The sequence below is a fragment of the Orcinus orca genome, chromosome 3 (genome assembly GCF_937001465.1).
Source record: "Orcinus orca chromosome 3, mOrcOrc1.1, whole genome shotgun sequence".
Taxonomy (NCBI): Eukaryota; Metazoa; Chordata; class Mammalia; order Artiodactyla; family Delphinidae; genus Orcinus; species Orcinus orca.
The window spans coordinates 23,753,210-23,774,957 of NC_064561.1; the positions used below are offsets into that span (position 1 = coordinate 23,753,210).

The 21,748-nt window shown below is 39.2% G+C and overlaps 1 protein-coding gene across 1 annotated transcript; it reads left to right on the plus strand.

Annotated features, from left to right (window-relative positions):
- Nucleotides 1–54: 54 nt before the first annotated feature.
- LOC101286201 (centrosomal protein of 78 kDa-like) lies at nt 55–17,644 on the plus strand. The gene is given in 6 exon segments (XM_049707429.1): nt 55–168; nt 3,769–3,899; nt 13,159–13,236; nt 14,701–14,867; nt 15,719–15,890; nt 16,809–17,644. Coding segments are annotated over 6 exon segments (993 nt in total). The 5' UTR covers nt 55–80; the 3' UTR covers nt 17,166–17,644.
- Nucleotides 17,645–21,748: the final 4,104 nt, after the last annotated feature.

Consider the following 21,748-nt stretch of genomic DNA (forward strand, 5'->3'; position numbering starts at 1 on the left):
ATTTTGCTTTAGGTTTACAGAAGTCGTGTTCCTGCGATATGGAATAAAGATGTGACCTTCCAGTTGTGTAAAGCTCATAAATGCTGTGTAAGTGCGTCGGGTGTGCTAAGGAACGTGGAGCTAAGTGGGCTAGTTGTGAGAGAGAGAGACTTAACTATGTTAACAAAGGTAAGCCTTCATTGTGTCCTCCCAACATTTGATAGTTGCTTTTAGGGTGCTTTTGGGGCAAACGAAACCAAAAAAAGTTTAAACTGTTCCTCCCCATTAAAGGGATTGAATAATTGGCTTCTTTGGTGCACCTGTGTCCTGTGAATTCTCCAGTTGGAGATGGAGGTTTAGAAAGTGAGTTTCAGTCTTGTTTAAGTCTCTTCCCATCAGACTGGTCTCGTGATTTCCTACACACCATGTCTGTCTACCTTTTTCCGTCTACCTTTTCTTGGTGTTGTTCATGCCTGGATTGTCTCCTGTACCTGCTCAAACCTTGGTCCATTCTCATTTGTACCATGGAAGTTTGTCATGCTGGATACTGTCAGAATTAATCTTATTTAAGTTTGTGTTAAGCCACAAACCACATGTTTTGTATATTTTCTGTTTTTTGTGTTTGTTTATATTTTTATGGTTTCTCTTCAAGAAATATTATGGGAAGGGAAATAGCAAGATGTAAAGAGCAAAAAAGTTGAGCTTCCCTGGTGGCGCAGTGGTTGGGAGTCTGCCTTCCGATGCAGGGGACAGGGGTTCGTGCCCTGGTCCGGGAGGATCCCGCATGCCGCAGGGTGGCTGGGCCTGTGAGCCGTGGCTGCTGGGCCTGTGCGTCCGGAGCCTGTGCTCCGCAACGGGAGGGGACACAACGGTGAGAGGCCCGCGTACTGCAAAAAAAAAAAAAAGCAAAAAAGTCATCTATCTGCAATCATAATTATAATGCACTGTGGTATGTGTTTAAATAGGAAATACATGTAACGTCCCATAGGAGCAGCAAATTTAGTGGTGTCGGTGAGGGTGTGTCATGGAAGTAATCACAAAGCAGGTGACTCTTGATTAGGGTCCTGAAACATTAGTGTGCCTTCCCTGTGTCCAGTAGTGGTCTGAAGGGGTAAGGAAGCCTGCCTTTCAATTTGAGGGAACAGAGGGTTTGAGGTCCTCCCTCTTCTATTGCTCTAGTATACTGCATAGCAGCTAATAAAATACTGGGTTTATAGTTGACATTTACATCGCTGATTGATCATCAAGATTGGCATGTATTATTGGAAATGAAAATCGGAAGTCTTACGCTCTTTAGGTTTTTCTTTTTTTTCCTTTGTCTCAAAAGTATGTAGTACTTTACTGAGTGGTTGGGAAGAAAGTTTGCAGTATCCAGTGTATTCAGTTTTAGTACTGAATAGAATTAAACTGTAGCTGTAAACTGGAATAACACTTTGTTACTGACAAGTTTTAGAATGCATCAGTTCATCAGTTACCTGTTTGGGAAGATTGTAGTTAATGATTTTAAGAATGTGGCTGTAAACCTCCAATTGACTCAAGAAAAGCAAGTTTACAGAAGAAACTTTTACTCAAGAAAAGAAAAGTCAAGATTGACAAATGTATAGGCTCTTCATCTTATTGTGTGTGTGGTTTTTTTTTTCCTTTTAGTTACTTGTCAAGGTATAAAGAACTCTATCACTCTGAAGACAGTAAACTTCACGGGGTATAATTTGACATGGCAGGGAGCAGATTACATGGCCAAGATCTTAAAGGTGATTTTATGTTTAAACTTTCATGAAAACATATGTGATTGAAGCACATTAACATATTGATACAGATGGCAGTTAATTTTTGTCTTTTAATACATGTGAGTGCATCTTTTGTTTTGTAGAAAGAATATGACCAAATGGGGATGTGAATTGCTGTTGCATAAACTATAGTGTTGAATCCCCAGTCTTTGCATTTTAACAACTCTGTGGTTTCCTTTCTTCCTGAGACACTTAATCTGAGGTCCATCCTCCTCATACAGGGTGGTAAATTAGAGAATGATTAATATCACCATTTAAAGAAGTGAGACTGAAATCTCAAGCATCCTGAACATAGGAACTGAAGGGGCCTCTCAGCAGTTCAGAGAGTTATTACCAAGCCAGTCGGCTGAATTCTGTTCAGTTTTCTCCATAGCAGAGCCCTCCAGGTCCTTGTTTTGAGCTTCTTTATTTTTATACACAATTCTATATGGATACTGTATATAATACTAAATAGTTGTATTAACTGGGTTTAACTGGTGATGTATTTACATCAAGATCTAACTTCATTTTGTTGATATCTTTTTAGGGGCTTTCCATTCATCAAAGCTCGTGATGTATGTAATCAGTTGCTGGTGTTTAGCTATCATATTTATGATATATAGGGCTTGAACTGGGAAAGGTAGATGGTCATTCTTGCTTTTTAAACGGACAGAGTCTTACAAGAAGCATTTCCCTTTCTGAAATAAATCATGGAAAACATGTTTGGTCGCTCTCCCAATGCAACGGTGTAGTTGTGTGGATTTGGCACACAACTGGCAGCCTTGTGGTTGTCTGTAAACAAGGAAGCCTGTTGTCCAGTCGGCAAATCAGCTGTTACCCGTGAAACGAACTTGACTGCCATGTCTGACCCCTCACATGGAGCTCTCATACTCAAGAACGTTCATATGTTTGCAAGAAACGTTGTTTGCAGGCTATGTGTACAAACTCCTGATCTGAAAGCCAATATAAAGCAACATCTCCCAAACCTCTGCTCTCTCACCAAGGCCACACACATTCCCTAGCTTATGGCCTCATGGCAAGCTAATACTGTCAGTATCAGATTCTCCTTCCCAGTGGTTCTGGGAGACTGCATAGTTGCTCTGTGAAAGGCACCACTGCTGAGGTTGAGAGAAGAGCATCTTGGGTGTCAGTCCTGCCCTTGCATGCCCAGAGAGAGGGGTGTGTACCGCGTTCTCCTGTTAGGGTTTTCCTATGCTGCAGGGTTTGCTGCTTGTTGTCAAAATGATGTCCTAGTGACTTGTCTTCTGCGTGGTTATATAATCCCAGCACACTTCTTTATGATCTGTAGACTTTTATGGGGTTGTGGCCAGGTCAGGTTTTAAATGTTTGGAAATGTCCAGTTGAACAGCATTGCAGTGGCAGTGAATCTTGATGGGAGAATTGTATTACTGTTACCCTAGTTTTGGCTTAAGGGTGATGAGAAGATGAAATTTCTGATGGGTCAGTTTTAGTTATGTATGTGTATGTGATTTACTTTTATAAATTCTAACATCTATTATTCCCAGCTTAGATATGTTGACTTTCTGATTATTCTTCTGATTCTTTATCAGTCCCTTTACTGATGTATTTTCCTCTGTAAAACTACATTTTCTTCCAGACTGTTTGTGTCTGATGGTGAAGAATAAATTTTTCATTTGCAGTATAAAGTTGATCTGAGAAAAAATGTTTACCTTGGATCTTCCCTTGGCTTCTGTGAAAGAAGCTTAATAAAATAATATGGGCAATTCCCATTACTAATCCTAACCATGTACCACAGAGGTCTGTACAGTAACATAGCAAAGATAAGTTCCTGTAATTTTACTTAGTCATTGCCTCTTTTAGACCATGGAGCAGTGAGAGACGTTTATAAATAATGATACCTCAGATCACTTTTGTTAAATGTCCTCTAATATCTGGATATTTGGTATCTGGCTTGTGTTGTCTTTTATACAATCTTGTCTTCTTTCTTTGCACTTTAGTTTAACAACTCTGTGGTTTCCTGTCTTCTTCTTGTGACACTCAGGTCCATCAGAATTTCCTGTGACTGTGACAGTAGAGAGTCCTTCCTCCTCAGAAATCGAAGAGGTTGATGATTCCTCAGAAAGTGTTCAGGAAGAGCCAGAGAAAATCAGTTTGAAACAAGAAGCATTGCAGGTACAAAGTTATCACTTTAAAGCTATAGAGAAGATTATTTTTCAAACAGCAGCCTGATTGCAACACGCCACAGCTTGTGTGAGGGTTCTGTTTTCTCCTCCCATCTTCATTGTATCCCCTTGAATGGTTCCTTAAGCTTAGACCAAGGTGAATGGTGGACATTTGAACTCTAAGAAATAAAAATCAAAACATGTCGTTAGTAATATATTTTCCTTTCCTTAGAACCTTAGTATATTAGATTTAGGGAGAACCATAGTAATCATAAGATAAAGAAATTGAGTTCTTAATGAATCTAGTCAGCTGATTCAGGGTTCTTGTTTTACAGATGAGAAAATTGACAGTTCTAGTTGAACTCTGTTTTAATAAGAGGAAAATATGGCCTCATTTTAAATAAAAGTAAAGTTGAAAAAAGTTTTGATTTTGATATTCTCCTTTCCTAAAATAAAAAATATCAAGAAGCTACATTATATTACCAAACAAACCTGACCTCTAATGTCATTCCATACTTTTGTTTGTATGGACAGAAAAGAAAAATTGATTTTCATAAGAAATGTTTGCACCTCAAAAATAATATATTTATTTTATTTCAACTTTAATGCAGAGCTGAACATTTCTAGTAAATAAAGGAACACCATTTGGGGGGGACTTTGTGCTACAAAGTCCATGTTTAATTTTTTTAAATTATTTAATATGATTTTCTTTTCGTATGAAACTTGACCGGTTTCAGAACTAATTATCCCATTATTGTAGGACTATGGGAATTAACTCTTTGATTTTCAAAAGAGAAAGTTAGATTTTTATTTTTTTAATTAAAATTAATGATAATGTAGAGAAATTTTAAGAAAAGAACTTAGAAAATTATGAAATGTTAGAGTAGGAGAAATCTATAGTTCATGTAGAGTTACCCCCTTTCGTTTTATAAATGAGCACCTACAATTTGTAGCACGTAGTGGTTTATTAGTAAATGGCAGAGTATGAGAAGACCCAAGAGCATCTACCCGCATTGCTTGTCATTTTAGATGTGTTGTATTCATTTCCTCCACGAGTAGACCAGGAGATTGTATTTCTAAAAGCAATGATAGACACTGGGGAAGACCAAGAAGTTTAAACACTGGGACCACAGAATAGCAGATTCAGAAGGCACTGAGAACCCTTTTAGCTCTTCTCCATTTTGACGAGACACTACAATGATGGTATCAAAGTGTTTAAGTATATAAGCCCACAACAATCAAGAGATTTCAACATAGTTTTGAAAGACGGAAGACAAGTGGAAGAGTGTGAAACTGAAGCAGTAGAACAGAGGAAAAGCATCACCTGGAATATGCACAGCGACCACCTGCAACTGAGGAGGATTCTGACCCCACCTGCAGAAGTAGCCCCATGCTCAGATGGGCATGTAGGAGAGAGGGTGGAGTTAGTTAAAAGTGTGACTGAAATAGGGGAGCTCATTGAAGGGTTGTGTTTGGAGGAGTGGACTCCCAGCCCCACCCTCACACTCCTGAAATGAGATGATTTCATTTTGAAAACAGTGAAACTGGCGAGAACTAGGGCAGCTGGTGTGAGTTTTTACACCCTAGAAAATTGTGTTTGGGGGAGATCCTATTACAGTTACTCCCCGCTTTTTCCTGCATAAGAAACCAATCAGTCATTGACTTCAGGGAGCTTTCTGCACTCATTCTTAAATAGAAAATAACTGTCATTTGCCTGATAGTTGAGTAAAGCTTACAACATGAGAGAGGGGGAAAAAAGAGTGAAAACATATCCTGGTAGGACCAGGGACAATTTAGGGAACAAAATAATTTAAGAAAAATCCCTAATTAGTATCCTGAGAGAGGTTTAAAAAGAGCTAGCAACTATAAAATAAGACTAGGGTGTTAATTAAAAAGAGAATGGTCAGAAAGCAAGAGAGGTCTCTTGAAAATGAAAATATGGTTGCTGAAATAAATTCAGGAGGAATTTTAAAAATTTCTCAGTATATGAAAAAGAAAGACACAGTGGAAAATGTGATAGCAATATGTTAGAGAGGCTGCATCTGGGAGATCCCACATGTTACTATTGGAAACTCCAGACCCAGAAAAAAAATGGAGGGAAGGTATCAAAGGGCAACAAAATTCCCCACAGCTGAAAGTAGACATCAGGCCTCAGATTGAAAAGAATTACTCAATTTTTGAGCAAGATAAACAGGAACAGACTCATACCTAGGCATCCTTCACTGTGAAACATTAAAATACTGAAAAAATAAATTAACATACAATAAAATACTGAGAGGATACATCCATTCCACAGAGAAAAGTACTGGTCACCTAAAAAAAAATGTTAAAATCTGACTTTATCATACTTGTCATCAGCACCATGGATCCTGGAAGGCATTAGAAAGATACCTCCAAAGTTTTTCAGGCACATAATTTTCACCCTAGGGGTTTGTATCCAGCCAAACTATCAGTCATAAGTGGAGGCTGAAGAAGATATTTTGTACACAAAGATATTTGAAAAATTGACCTCCTGTGCTACACCTTAAGCTATTTATAGAAATAATCCAGCAATATGAGGCAATAAACCAAGAAGTAGGGTAATAGGGGATTCAGTGCAGAGAGCAGCTAGTCTAGATTGGAGAGGCTTCTGTTGATTGTGTGATTGAGAGCTTAGAAACACCTTGAGGCATATTGTACTTACTAGCTATTAGGCACTGTTGGAAGGGAGGAGGGAGAGGAAGAGGAGAAGGAACTTGAACTCCAGAGGAGAAAAGGCTATACGGACATAAACCTGAAGCAAACTAAGCTATGGTTGATTTTTAACCACTTAAACTTGACACTATAGATGAATCCACTTAAACTTGACACTATAGATGTCCCCCTTTTCAGTGACACACAGGGGTAATGACCACCTATCTAATTTGTTGTCCACACCAGAACACTTCAATAGTGTAAGGAGGTGCTCTAATGCTGTAACATCAGGACAACAGGTATAAACTGGAACAGCCCAAGGCGGCTTGGGGTATGTGGTCACCCTGCACAAGGGCAGTGACACTGACACAGTATGGAACGAGGTGTAGTCTATACACAGAGACAGTACATCTGCAGTGGGCAATATTAATGTAATTGTAATAATGGCAATACTGTCTCGGTTTGCCGGTTTTATTGTCAACTTGCATGTAATAACAAATAACTAACCTATACTTAGTATGTATTTGTATTAACTTGGTATGTACTGAAATGTATTGTGTACTAGTATGTACTTAGTATATATTAGGCTCTAAGTGTTTTTGCATATATTAACTCATTTAATCCTCTGAATAGCCTTATGAGGTTGGTGCTAATATCATTCCCACTTTTTTTTTTTTTTTTTTTGTACGCGGGCCTCTCACTGTTGTGGCCTCTCCCGTTGTGGAGCACAGGCTCCGGACGCGCAGGCTCAGCGGCCATGGCTCACGGGCCCAGCCGCTCCACGGGAGGTAGCATCTTCCCGGACCGGGGCACGAACCCGTGTCCCCTGCATCGGCAGGCGGACTCTCAACCACCGCGCCACCAGGGAAGCTGCATTCCCTTTTGTGAAAAGGAAGCTAAAACAGGGAAGGAACTTGCCCAGGCTGTACCTAATTTAGGGTTGGATCGAGGCTTTGAGTTTAGGCTCTCTGCCTGTTCTCTTAAACCTTACTCCCTACTGACTCTCAAATAACAGAAGACTTAACTGCACATAGAACAGAATATAAATTTCAACTTTGACAATGTAAAAGCTAGGTCTGGAAGGTAGACAGGAGGTAGAAAGAAGGAAAGATGGTATGAATGTCCTCATTTTACAAAGCGTGACGTTGAGAGAATTTATAGTTGATCAACAATTTAGGTTTTTAAGTATATCACTACAAGTCAAAGAGATCCTGAGCAGAAAACTAATGATGACATAACTTTACCAAGCAGTGTGGAAACAGTGTAAAGGAACTAAACCCTTACTTAGTAAAATAGAAAATGAACAGATAATGCCTCCAATTTAGTGAGAAAATAGTCATGTAAGAGTGTTACTTGGAAATGGAGAAGAATTCAAAATAACAATAGTTGGACCTCGCTGGTGGCGCAGTGGTTAAGAATCTGCCTGCCAAGGCAGGGGACACGGGTTCGAGCCCTGGTCCGGGAAGATGCCACGTGCCGCGGAGCAACGAAGCCAGTGCGCCACAACTACAGAGCCTGTGCTCTAGTGCCTGCAAGCCACAACTACCGAGCCCATGTGCCACAACTACTGAAGCCTGCGTGCCTAGATCCTGTGCTCCACGACAAGAGAAGCCACTGCAATGAAGAGTAGCCTCTGCTCGCCGCAACTAGAGAAAACCTGCACGCAGCAACAAAGACCCAACACAGCCAAGAATAAATAAGTAATAATTTAAAAATAATAAAAAATAACAATAGTTGACGTAAACGTCATACAAAAGGAAATCCAAACAGCCAGTAAACAGAGAAAAGTGTACGACTTCATTAAGTAATAAGAGAAAAGTGAGTCAAAACCAATGAAACTACATGCCAATCAGTTTGACAAATACATAAATAAAGTGTGGTAGTATCAGGTATTGTAGACCTGGAGTACTATGGGAATCTTCTACCCTGTTTATACTGGAGTATAAATCGACACAACTACTTTGGAAAGCATTTAGCACTCTCCATCAACTGAAGGTATATAAATAGCCTGTGAGCCAGCAGCCCTCACCCCCGCCCTGTGTAAATGCACCGGAATAACCGGTACAGCAGGATTCCTGTCCATGATTTGCATTAGCACAAACTGAAAACAAACCAAATGTCTATTAAGAGTCAAAAATTAAATAAATTTTGTGTATTCGTACAGTGGGAAAACTATCCAGCAATAAAATTGAATGAACTAGAGCTACAGGCTGCAATGTGGATGAATTTTTTAAACCAATGTTGAGAGAAAGAAATAAGATAGAAAAGACTTCATATACTATGATCCTCTACATAAAGGTAGATGTTGACAAAACTAAACTCTTTTGTTAGGGATGCATGCAGGTTAAAGGAAATGATTGTCAAGAAGTGAGGATGGTGTTTAACCTGAAAGAGGAAAGGAGATTGTGATGAGAAAAGGATATGGGGGGGCGGTTTTGAGATGCTGACAAGTATCAATACTTTCAGATTCGAGTAGTGGTTATGTAAGTATTCTTTTTTTATTTGTCACATTGACAATTTTGTCCTGAGCACTTCTCAGTACACATTATCGTATTTTACAATTAAAAGCCTGAGTAAAGAATCGGTCGCTTCTTGACTGCTGGATGTGGGAGTGGGATGAGACTATTTCATTTTAAGCCCTTCACTGCTGCTTGCGTTCACATGTTCATTCATTCAGCCTTAACTGAACATATGCTGTGTACCAAGCACTCTTCTAATTTTATATGTGTTTTAACGCATGTAATCCTCACAAGAGCTCTGTGATGTGGGAGCTTATCTCCATTTTATAGATGAGGAAGTTGAGGCCTAGAGTTATAGAACTTGTCCAAGGTTATATAGCTAATGGGTAGTGCCAGGCCCATTTGCCTCAGAGTCTGAATTTTTACAATACAATCTAAAAGAGAAATTTAATTACTAATTATAAGCAAAAAAATTGCACATTAAAGAAGATGACAAGTTTTCATCTATCCAGTTAGAGAAAAGCACACAGTCTGTCTTTCACACACGTACATCTTGTATTGGCAGGGATTTTCCTTATTAAGCAATTATTTATTGACCGTCTACGTTGTGCTAGGCACAGGTGCTGGGAATAAACACTTAATAAAATACACCCCCTATCTTCAGATAACTTGCACTCTAAGTGAGGAAATAAGCCAACAGTTATAGTAGAGGTTATATACCAAGTGATACATCGCTGATGGATGGCAGTATAAAATCTCAGACATCTTTTGGAAAGAAGTTTGGAGATAGGTATCTCAGAGCCTTAAAAATGTTCATTTGCTTTGACGTGAAACTCATTTTTATGGATTTATTGCAAGAACGTTATTCTCAATATGGAAAAAAGCCTTCATGCATAAAAACGGTTATTTTGTCTGATAATATTGAAAAGTTGGAAAGAATTTAAATGTGTAAAATGGTTAACCAGTAAAACCACTCAGTGGAATATTTTGTAGCCCACACAAAAAAATCAAGGTTATGAATCCCCTGATTATATGAGAAATGATTGATTTCAATGTTAAATGGAGAAAAGGTGAACATAAAATTTGATATCCAATACGATGGGAGCTTTGTCCCAGAAAAATCACCCTAGCCGGTGTACAGAAGGGAGGAAGGAGAGCAGATGACAGGAAGGAAAATTATTCCAAAGCCTTATCATTAGTCTTACTTAAGTAATAGTAATAGTAATAGTATCAAGCAATTTTACTTTCTAACTTTTTTGGTTCCATATTTCCATGTAAGAGACATGAATTATGAATACTTTGTAGTAAGAGGACACAGTTTTTCACAAAAATTTAATACCGTGTACTAATTCCCTCCATTAGAGGGAGAAACTATTCCATGTAACTGCACTTTGATGTGCTATTTGGAACCAGTCAGGATGTTTTACTCTACTTTCCTCTGACTGTGGTGAGGGTTTTTTGTTTGTTTGATTATTTGTTTAGAATTTCTTTAAAATCGGTTTTAGAAGATTTATTGAACCATTATATTGAAAGTAGAGGAATTTTGCAATTTTTTCCCCTTTTTCCTCATTGAAAACTTGGCTGGCTTTAGTAATGAAACATTAAAGAATTTGAAGTTCTTAGACTGTCAGTTTTTTAAACATGATCTGAATATAAAAATATATGTTCGTTGAGCAAATTTTTGAAAACAATGAACAACTCATTGAAGGAAATAAAAGCCACCTCTGCATGTACACACACCTAATCTGCTCTTTTGTCTTAAAGAAGTATCAAAAATATTTTGCCATGTCCCTAAATACTCTTCTACATCAGAGAATTTGATTAAGCTTATGCACCGTCTCCCAGGAAAAACGCACAGATACATTATGAATGTAGAACTCCTGAAGCCCATTCATTAACTCTGGTTGACACCTGTTGTCATTCTTTTCTTAGTGGCTTCATAGCGCATTCCTTCAGACGGTGAGCTGTTTTTGTTTAAACCAGTCCCAATTTGGAGGCTCTTAGCTTTCTTCTAGGGTTTGGTTATAAACAATCTTATGACATCATGTTGGTAGATAAATCTTTGCCCACATCTTTGATTTCCTTAGGGTAAACTCCTGATGTAGGATTGTTGTTAGGTACCAAGAGCTACTCTCCAGAAAGTGATACCAGTTCCTCTCCCAATGATGGCATATAATAGAGTTCCTCATTCTTTAAGTGATTGTTCAGAGCAGTTAAAAGGTATAAATATACCGTACTGTTTTCATAAGTATGGGTATTCTGATTGTTTATCGCTGCATAAGAAACCACCCCGAAACAGTGGCCTAAAACAATGACAGTCACTTATTTTGTTCACGAACCTGGAGGTTGAGTAGAATATTAATTCTTTTAGTACACTCTTACTGACTGAAAACAGTACCTATTTGACTAGCTCACAGTTCTGCAGGTCAGAAGTCCAGGCACAGCGTGACTGGGTTTCCTGCTCAGATACACACGGGAACATGTGAGTTCCCTCCTGAGAGTGTTAAAGCACGTGAAATGTAAGTGTAAGACATTGAGCCCCAAACGTTGTATGTTCACCATAGTTTGTGTGGGTCACAGAGCTGAAATCAAGATGTCAGTCAGGCTGTGTTAGCATCCAGAGGCTCTGGGAAAGAATGCCTCCAGTCTTCGGCTTGTTGGCATAATTCAGATTCTGCAGTTGCAGGTCAGAGGTCCCCATCTCCTTGCTGGCTGTCAGTCGGGGGACAGTCTCAGCTCCTAGAGGCCTCTCGCTTGCCTTCCCTGCTGCAGCATTTGACTTCTTCAGAGCCAGCAATGGAGAGTCTCCCTCTTGTCTCTTTTGTACTTCAATTCAGGAAGAGTTCAGGTCCTTTTCATGGGGTGCCTGAGTAGGCCATATCCACCTAGAATAATCTCCCTATCTTAAAAAAATCAACTGATTTTGAACCTTAATTCCATCTGCAAAATCCCTTCACTACAGCACCTAGATTTAGAGTTTGATTGGGTAAGTGGAAGGTTTGTGTACTTCAGTAAGTAGGAGTCTTAGGGGCTCTGTTAGAATTCTGCCTATTGCTAGCAGTGTCCCCACTTCAAGGACCGAAGTGTCTTAGTTCCTAAAACTCCTAAGAGAGTTTATCAGTGTTCATTTTATTTCAGTGACCTTGGTGAATGGGAAGACTACCACCTCTGTGAGCAGGAATGGCACCCAGCTTCCTGAGTCCACGGTGTGGCTCTGCTACTTAGTGGTGTGACCTTGGCTGTGCTGCTCTACTTACTCTACTTCTCTGCCTCTGTTTCCCTCATCTGTAAAATAACATGGAGTTAGTGATCGTTCTTTCCTCGTAGGGTTTTTTGTTTTATAAATTTATTTTATTTATTTACTTTGGGCCGCGTTGGGTCTTCGTTGCTGCTCGGGGGCTTTCTCCAGTTGCGTCGGGCCGGGGGCTCCTCTTCGTTGTGGCGCGATGGCTTCCCTTATTGCGGAGCACAGGCTCTAGCGCGCAGGCTTCAGTAGTTGTGGCACGTGGGTTCTAGAGCATAGGCTCAGTAGTCGTGGCGCACGGGCTTAGTTGCTCCGCAGCATGTGGGTTCTTCCTGGCCTAGGGCTCGAACCTGTGTCCCCTGCGCTGGCAGGCGGATTCTTAACCACTGTGCCAGCAGGGAAGCCCCCTCTTAGTGTTTTGATGATTAGATTATTTGATACCCAGGGAACTCCAGGAACAGTGCTTGACTGTAAATTGCTTTAAAAGTGATTACTTTTTAAAAACATGCTTTTGAATCTGCAATTATGCAATTCAGGTATGTTAAGCATGTTCATTAATAGGACTTCCTGCTATAAAGAGACCCACAAATAAAAATAGAATTTTTCTTTCTTGGTCTTCTTATTTCTGACTTACTATGTTATACGCATATGCCTTTTATGGTGGGCTGCCACAAACTTATGTTGGAAAGAGTGGAATTTAAATAAATTTTTACTATGCTAATTTGATAGATTTTGATAATTCATTTCACTAGCATGGTATGATATTACCAGTAGCAGACTAAAATCTGAGTTCACTTCTGGCTCTGCCCCTAAATCCTGATGAGTCCTATAGCTGGAAAGGCTTTTGGCTATTATACTACGAATTAGTTATAACATTTACTCTGTTTGTTTAGGAAAACCTGGAGGAGTGCCTAAAGCAGTTAAAGGAGGAAAGAGTAATAAGACTGAAGGCTGATAAATGAGTCAGTGAGGTAAACAAGTTTCTTCTTCTGCTTTTGAGAGTGTTTTGGTTTTATTTTGATTTGATTTTAAGCCATATACACATAATTTGTAAGCTTTAAAACTGTAATATGTTGCAAATTGGTTGTATCATATGGACTTTTGCATTTACTGGTATTTAGTGATCATATGATCTATATTCCAGAAAGCATGTTTTTAAAAATGTGAAAATCTGGTTTTGTGTGTGTGTGTGTGTGTGCTTTTATATGACATTAGCATATTTCCTGTTCATGATTCTTTGATTCAAGAAGGCACTTTTTGTGCATATATTGTATATACAGTAACATAAAAGACATGATGAGACTGTCCTGGCAGTGAATTAGCAAAGTGAATCATTTAAATAAATTTAAGATATTGGAAAACTTCTAAGAATGCAATGAAAGATAAAAATATATACCATGAGGGGGCTTCCCTGGTGGCGCAGTAGTTGGGAGTCAGCCTGCCGATGCAGGGGACACGGGTTCATGCCCCGGTCGGGAGGATCCCGCGTGCCGTGCAGCAGCTGGGCCCGCGCGTCCGGAGCCTGTGCTCCGCAGCGGGAGAGGCCACAGCAGTGAGAGGCCCGCGTACAGGAAGGAAAAAAAAAAAAAAAAACCATATATATATATATATATATATATATATATATACACACACACACCATGAGAATTACATTAGGTAATGTGTATGAAAGCAGGGCATAATCTAAAAAGTTCTATCTAAATATAATTTATCACAGGGTGAGTGTAGGGAGGAAGTTTTGAAAGTACATCCGTTGGATTGGCGGACACTCATTCAATAAACGTTGAGCACCTGCTCATGTAAGGCAAAAGGGGCATCATGAACATTAACGGCCTTTCTGAGAAATACTAGAGTTGAGCTTATAGGGGCTTTTAAGTGCATAGATGATGAGCGGAAGGGGAAGAGTTCACGGGGGTGAATATTTTCAAGAAGCCAAAGAAAATATTGGTGATCGTACATTTAATAAATTGGGTTGGGTATGATTTAGGACTTTTAAACGTAAGCATTAGATATTTTGCTCACTAAAGTTAATTCTTAACATTCAGCAGAGTTGTAATATGTTTTGTTCAGATCAGATTCTATAATTCACTTTCCAATTTAAGGGAAACTTAAAGCAGGTAATTTTCTAATGTGGAATGAGGCTCCGTTATGAATTGAACTAGTTAGAAATGTGATCTTTTGTGAAAGATCATTAATAAAACGGTAACTTTGGTTTATTTATATACCACCTAAGCATTATATAGGAAACTTTGTTGGGTGCCTGTGGGTTTTGGTTACTATGTGATATGGTCTCTGTATTTACTGGTGGAGAGTTAGGTTAATTACAGATTAATTACATTTTGAGTGTTTTAGTTTTGTTCCTTGAAACTAGGCAAGACTACTTTTGATGACAATGAGAAAAAATCATGTCAGATATTTTCCGTCTTCTTTTATAGCTGGAACATGAAAATGCCCAGTTAAAAAATATAAATTTCTGTTTGTCTGAAGCCCTTCATGCCCACTCATTGACAAGCATGATCCTGGATGATGAAGGTGTTTTGGGCAGCATTGAGAATTCTTTTCACAAGTTCCATGCTTTCTTGGATCTCCTTAAAGATGCTGGGTTAGTTCATTTCTCTTCATGGCGTTCTTCTCTTTGCGACTATAATGGTAGTTTGCTGAGGAACTGGAGCAATTTTCATCACTTCTGTGGCCATATTTAGTGTAATTATAGGTAATATAGTTGACTTTTTAAATTGAGGAATTAAATTTTTTAAGAAATGCAAATAGGGAAGCCTGCTTTGGTAGAGTGGGGAGCCCAGTATAAAAGAGTAACCTGTAGACAGAGTAATTAGTAGGTATAGTTTTTTGTAAGGACTAAATTGAAGGCAGTTTTCATTGAAAATATTCGGGAATGCATAAGAATTGTCTTATCTTTCACTTATTTTGCTTGTTTGATAAGTTTGAATTAAAGTTATTTTTAAAAATTAAAAGATTATTATTATTAATCTGCATGGGAGATATAGGTCAGTGGTTCTCAACCATGAGCGATTTTGCTGAAAGAGGGAAGTGGAGATTGATAGTTGATGGAGTAGTGTTTTGTCAGTGAATGAGTTGGTGTTGGTGTTGGGAAGGAAGGAACAAACACATTCTTGGAAACTGGAGGAAAGGTGGGAAAGAAGTGTGGGAATAGAGGTGTGAGAGGTAGTGGACGAGGTGCGTGGTAGATGTTGAAATTGCTAGTGAGACAGTGTTTAAAATGGAACGGTAATAGGTAAGGAGATGGGATGTGTCCTAGAGGATGAATCTGGAAAGGGCTGAGAATTTGGGGGAGAGAGAGGCTTGTAGTCTGGAGTAGGATGTTAGCTTTTAAGATTTTAGAAGTATTTCATGATTGTAGGTCTGGGGAAATCTAAACTGCTCTTCTGTGATTATAATAACCTTTGTCTTTTCTCCTTTCCTCCTCTGGTCCAGGCTTGGGCAGCTGGCCACAATGGCTGGTATAGAGCAGTCAGATTTTCATTTACTAGGTCGTCCCCAGATGAATTCTACTGTTAGTAGTCCACCTAAAGAAGAAAAGAAGCCACTTGAAGAAGAAAAATCAGAATCAAAGCAGAGTGCCCCAGGACTAACGCAAAATCTCCAAGTAAGTGGAGAGGACAGCACTTAAGGATTCTAAGAGTGATTAGCAAAAAAGAAATGACCAAGTCAGGGAGAAAACAATAATGATCAGTCTCTAGTAGTTCACATGCTCAGGAGCTAGAAGATTCTGGAATCCTTTCCAAATCTGAGATTAGTAAATGTGTGCCCATTTCATGATACTGTATTGTTGTAAATAAGGAGACTGGAAGTTCTTTAGAAAATTTATGAGTTAAAGCAAACTATCTTTAATGAAGAAAGAAAACATTAGAGAAAATATTCCAGATTTTAAATTGTATAAATGTCTATTCTATTCATATTTTATCTAGGTTTCTATTTGTATGCAGTCAGCTTACAATGAAGGAACACTAATGAAGGTACACATACTGATACAATTTTTAAAATAAGTAATCCAGACATAGCTAATAGGTAACATATTACAGTGAATCACCTGGTTATGGGAATGGGAGGGGAAAACCTGTCAGCTTTTCCTCTAGCCTTGCTTGGAGCCCCCTTCAACCAATCTCAGACTGGTCTTGGGAACTGACAGCTTGAGAACACAGTCTGGTCACAAACTATATTATATACTGTTTACATGTGCCTGGAGGATAGAAAAGAAATTAATTATCTTACAGAATAGGGTTTTATTTTTAGTGAGGGAAAGGAAATGGGTAATAACTACCCCAGTCACCAAAGTCTGAAAATGTAGTGGACATACCCTTGGATATAGCTAGGTTAAGCTGAGAATCACTTGGCAGGATATAATTAGAGAAAAACTGGCTCTGAAATCTTCTGAAGAATCAATTGACTGTGTTAATAATAAGATCACAGAGTAACATTGAAATTTTGAACTCTATTTTTTAATGGTTGGCTTTGTTCATCACTGAATTTTTGTCTTGTCTTTTGTTTTTCCCCCTGGTTTCAGAAAATTGCAGGCAATGCTAGGATTCCTTTGCCTCTCGACTCCTTCCATGTCCCAGTCTCTACTCAGGAGGCCTTAGAAACTTCCAAAGACAACCTGGGGGTCGCAGTCACAGAGCAGCGGCAGGAGTCTTTTGAAGATTTCATTGCTAGAACATGTTCTCCTTCAGCAGACGTCATTTCTGGAACTGGAAGTGAAAGAAAAGAAGAGGAATTACCTAGAAATAGCAGGTCTTCTTCAGAGAAAATGACCAAAGCAGGTGAATATACCCAAAACTACTCTCCTAAGAAACAACCTGGGAAGGACCTGCATTCCTGCTCTGACTCACCTGTAAAGCAGAAAAGCAAAGGAATTGGGTAAAATAATTCTTTGGTTAATAAGCCAATTAGAAGTGAGTCTTCGAAAAAGCACATTTCTGTTAAGAAAGACAGTAGAATAGTGACTGTTTCATCAAAGACAACTAAAAGTAAACTCAGTCTACTAGAACATTCTGAAAGTGATACTCTTGGATCTGATTGTGAATTTCCAGAAAGCATCCATACTCTATCACGCCTAACATAGGTCTAAATCTTTTAAAATTATGTTTTTGCCTTCAAATTTTAATAAATTACTTATGTTTTTATTATAGCATATGGTGTTTTCAATTACTTGACTGGAAGCCACTAGAGAAAGATTTATCTATTCTTTTTTATTATAATGAAAGTTTTGGTGTATTTTTCCTTGTGACAGTTTGCACCATTCATTCAGCTAGTGTTTACTGAGGGCTTCATATGTACAGTACTTTTCTGGGTGCTATTGCTTTCAGCAGTGAACAAAATAAAGCCTTTACTCTCCTGGAACTAACACTCTGTGGTGGGAGAAAACATAAACAACAAAACAGCGTAAGGGGTAAAAAGAGATGGGAATAATAAATGGAATACTTTTACCATTTGGTTAAATGTCAAACTATTATAAATCACATGGCCAGAAGCCATTGACATATTTTAATTCACAGTAACCAGAGAGCCTCAAACATTTACCAAGGCACTTAACCGTGTTTATGGATTACAGCAACGCTCTGAGGTAGGGAACTGTTACCATCCCCATTTATAGATGAGGAGTCTGAGGAGACATTATGTGAGTTGGCCAGAATTACACAGCTGTAAGTAAATGGGAAGCTGCGATTTAACCCGAACCCATGCTCTTTTTTTTTTTAATGTATGGACTTTATTATGTTTCCTTTGTTTCTGATTTATGTGAATTTTTTCTTTAAAGTTTTTTCTGATGTCGACCATTTTTAAAGTGTTTATTGCATTTGTTACAGTATTGCTTCTGTTTTATGTTTTGGATTTTTGGCCACGAGGCATGTGGGATCTTAGCTCCCCCACCAGGGATCGAACCCTCACCACCTCCATTGGAAGGCGAAGTCTTAACCACTGGACCACCAGGGAAGTCCCCTTTATGTGATTATTTTTCTGGCAATTGTTTTTTAATTTTATTTTTTATTGACGTACAGTTGAATTACAGTGTTGTGTTAATTACTGCTGTACAGGAAAGTGACTTAATTATACATTTATAGACATTCTTCTTCATATTCTTTTCCATTATGGTTTATCACAGGATATTGAATATAGTTCCTTGTGCTCTACAGTAGGACCTTTCTGGGTTTTTTTAAATACATCCACTTTTTTAAAAATAAATATATTTATTATTTTTTTTAATTTTTGGCTGCGTTGGGCCTTTGTTGCTGCACACAGGCTTTCTCTAGTTGCGGTGCACGGGCTTCTCATTGTGGTGGCTTCTCTTGTTGCAGAGCACGGGCTCTAGGTGCATGGACTTCAGTAGTTGTGGCATCGGGCTTAGTTGCTCTCTGGTATGTGGGATCCTCCCCGGACCAGGGCTCGAACCCGTGTCCCCTGCATTGGCAGGCGTATTCTTAACCACTGCGCCACCAGGGAAGTCCCATGTAGGACCTATTTTTTATCCATCCTGTATATACAGCAGTTTGCATCTGCTACTCCCAAACTCCCAGTCCAACCTTATCCCACCCCCTCCCCCTTGGCAACCACCAGTCTATTCTCTATGTCCTTGGTTATGTTTCAGTTTCACAGATAGGCAGAACCCAGGCTCTTAATTACTTTGTTACTATGTTTCCTTGTTGTTAAGAGAAGAAGGGTTTAAGGAAGGCACCGAGAGAGAAGCCAGTGAGCACTAGAGATGCAAAAGAGTGGGGCTGTCAGAAAGCACACCTGTCTCCTTCCCCCATCTGAGCAGAATTTTTAAACGGCAGAGTACGTAAGAGTATGTGATGACATCTCTGGATTCAATTATGTCTCCCTGGTAAAACATGCACAGATAAGTCTTTAGTTCAATCAGACTGAAAGGTGAGATCAGAGAAAAGCTGGAGTGTCAGATTTCTTCTAAAAGGTCCTGCCTGATTGTTACTAAGAGGGCTACTACAGTACTAGTTAGTTCATTAGTCATGGATTGAGTGTTAGAGGAGTGAAACAATGAGCAAGATGTAGCGTTGGCCCTTTAGCAGTGGAGTGAGAGGGGAAGACGCACAGCAGATGTCTCATCCTGCACGTGACATGCTATGACGGGCATATTCAGGGCATTTAGTCAGTGTTTGTGGAAGAAGAGGGGGAGCTGTGAGGCATAGAAAAGTCATCTAAAGAGGCAGTCCCTAAGCTAAATCTTAAAGGACTCCTGAGAAACTGGTGAGTCAGCAGTGAAAGGCAAGGATACTCAAGGCAGAGTGGACAGCGGAAGTCCAGAGCTGTGAGTGTGCGAGGGGTGTGTTATGGAGCCACAGGCACAGGCTCTGCAGGATCAGTGCAGTGTCCCCAGGCAGTGGCAAGTGCCCCTAAAGGAGGCAGCGAGGAGGAGGAGAGCGGCTCTTTACCACCCATGTGCGTGGAGCTGTTTCCTCAGAAAATAGCCAAGAATGGAAAGGACAAGTTCAGGTGGCATTTTAGACCACTGACGTCAGTATGGATGAGGAATCTGAAGAAGCCTGGAGACAATTATGCCCCACTCTTCTGAGGAGCAGTGTTTTTTTATTTTCGAGTGGGACTTTCACGCTGCCACCTCCTCTCCTGTCCCTACTGAAAGCTTTATAGGCCGGCAGAAGGGAGAACCTGGCTTAAGTAAAGTTAATCAGGTTTCTTTACTGTACAGCTCCTCGGGGCTGCTGTAGGCTAGTGTTCATTCTGGATCGTCACAGCAGGCGCATGGTACACAGCCATCCTCAAAGCTATTTGACTCTAGCGTCCTCTTTAATAGAAGTGTCTAACAACTGGTTCCACCAAACAGCAATTTGGTAACTTTTGGACCATGTAATAGCAAGAAGAAAGGGGTCTGAAATAAGGTATAGATGAAGGGAGGAAATAAGTTCTAATTTTATTTAGGAAATTACAAGCAAGACTTGATCTTGGGAAGTAAGGAAGAAGTAGGAGGCGGAGGCTGGACCCCCATCTGTGTGACTAAGTTTGGGTGGTGGTATCATTGAGTTTGGAAATAGGGGATAAAGAACTGAATTGGGGAAAAGACTTTACTTCTGGACATGTTGAATTTTAAAGCACCTGTAGAATTCAGGAGAAAAACTGGTAGATAACTGGACGTGCACGTGAAGACATGGAAAGATAAAAATTTGAATGTCATCAGCAGATATCAGCAGTCATCAAAATCATGAACATGGATGAGATTTCAGAGAATTGTGAGTACTGACAACGTTTAAGTAATAAGCAGAGAAACAATTCTGGGAAGGAGAGAGGTGATAGAGTTTCAAGAAGGAGGAAGTAGATGACAGCGTCATCCTTCAGAGAATGTGAGTGTCCATTGGATTTGGGCAGTTAGGTCCCCAGTGACCTTAGAGCAGTTCAGTGAAGTGGTGGACAAGAAGCCAGACTGCAATAAATTGAGGGCATAGGGCTGCCTGTGGGGGCCAGGCGGGCCTAGTGAAGACAGTGGGAATAGGCTGCTCTGAAGGAGTTTGGATGAAAAGAGAAAATAATTAGCAAAAAATTTTTTAGAATGAGAAGGACTTATATTTTATATGTTGAAATGAAGGAACTGATAAAGGAGATCCTGAAGATGTAGCTAATAATTTAGAGAATTGGGGAAACATGGACATATGAATAAGAAAAAAACCTTACACAGTATATAAAAATCACTTGTATCCTTCGAGTTGGATGGATACTGGTAAGTTTGGGAGGAAATAAAGGTAAGAAGAGATAGAAGTTAATTGAGTTTATACTGATAGCCTCAGTTTCCTTTGACCCAGATTTTTCAGAGACACATATATACACATACATAATTAGTTTTAAAATTCTTTCATAGTTACATGTTTTATTAATCACTTCTGAGAAAAGTCATTGATTTTCATTTTGTACAGCATTATCTTGTAAGGACAAGATACAGTGACAACTTCCAAGCTTTTTGCATATCAGAGCTGGAACTGAAAGTATCTCTATAATTGAATTTTCACTTATGTGTAATAAGTTTATCCTTAGGAGGATACTTTCATAGTGTTTGATCACAGGTGAGTTTGGGCATTGCCATCACTCAATAATGTTAAGCATCTGTCAGGTTCTCTCCTATACTATATATTAATTTTTTCTCCGTGAAGCAAATATTAATTGGCGGCCTGTGGGAACAAGATACACCTAGGTCCTCTTTCCTTGGAATATTCACAAAAGCCTCTGAAACTAAATTTCCAAGTCAGGCCACACTAACGCCTGGCATAATAAGTTTTCATTGTTAACAGTTTTTTTTGTGTTTGTGGGGTTTTTTTGTTTTTATTTTTTTGAAGCAAGGATAAGACACTGTCTTAACTCAGTAGTTGTCCATTCATTAATAAGTCAAAGAAGACGCTGATGAAGCATGGTATTTTGAATATCATTTCCACAGAATAGGTAATGGGCCATCCTGAAACTCTGCTGAGATGCTTATCATTTTCAGAT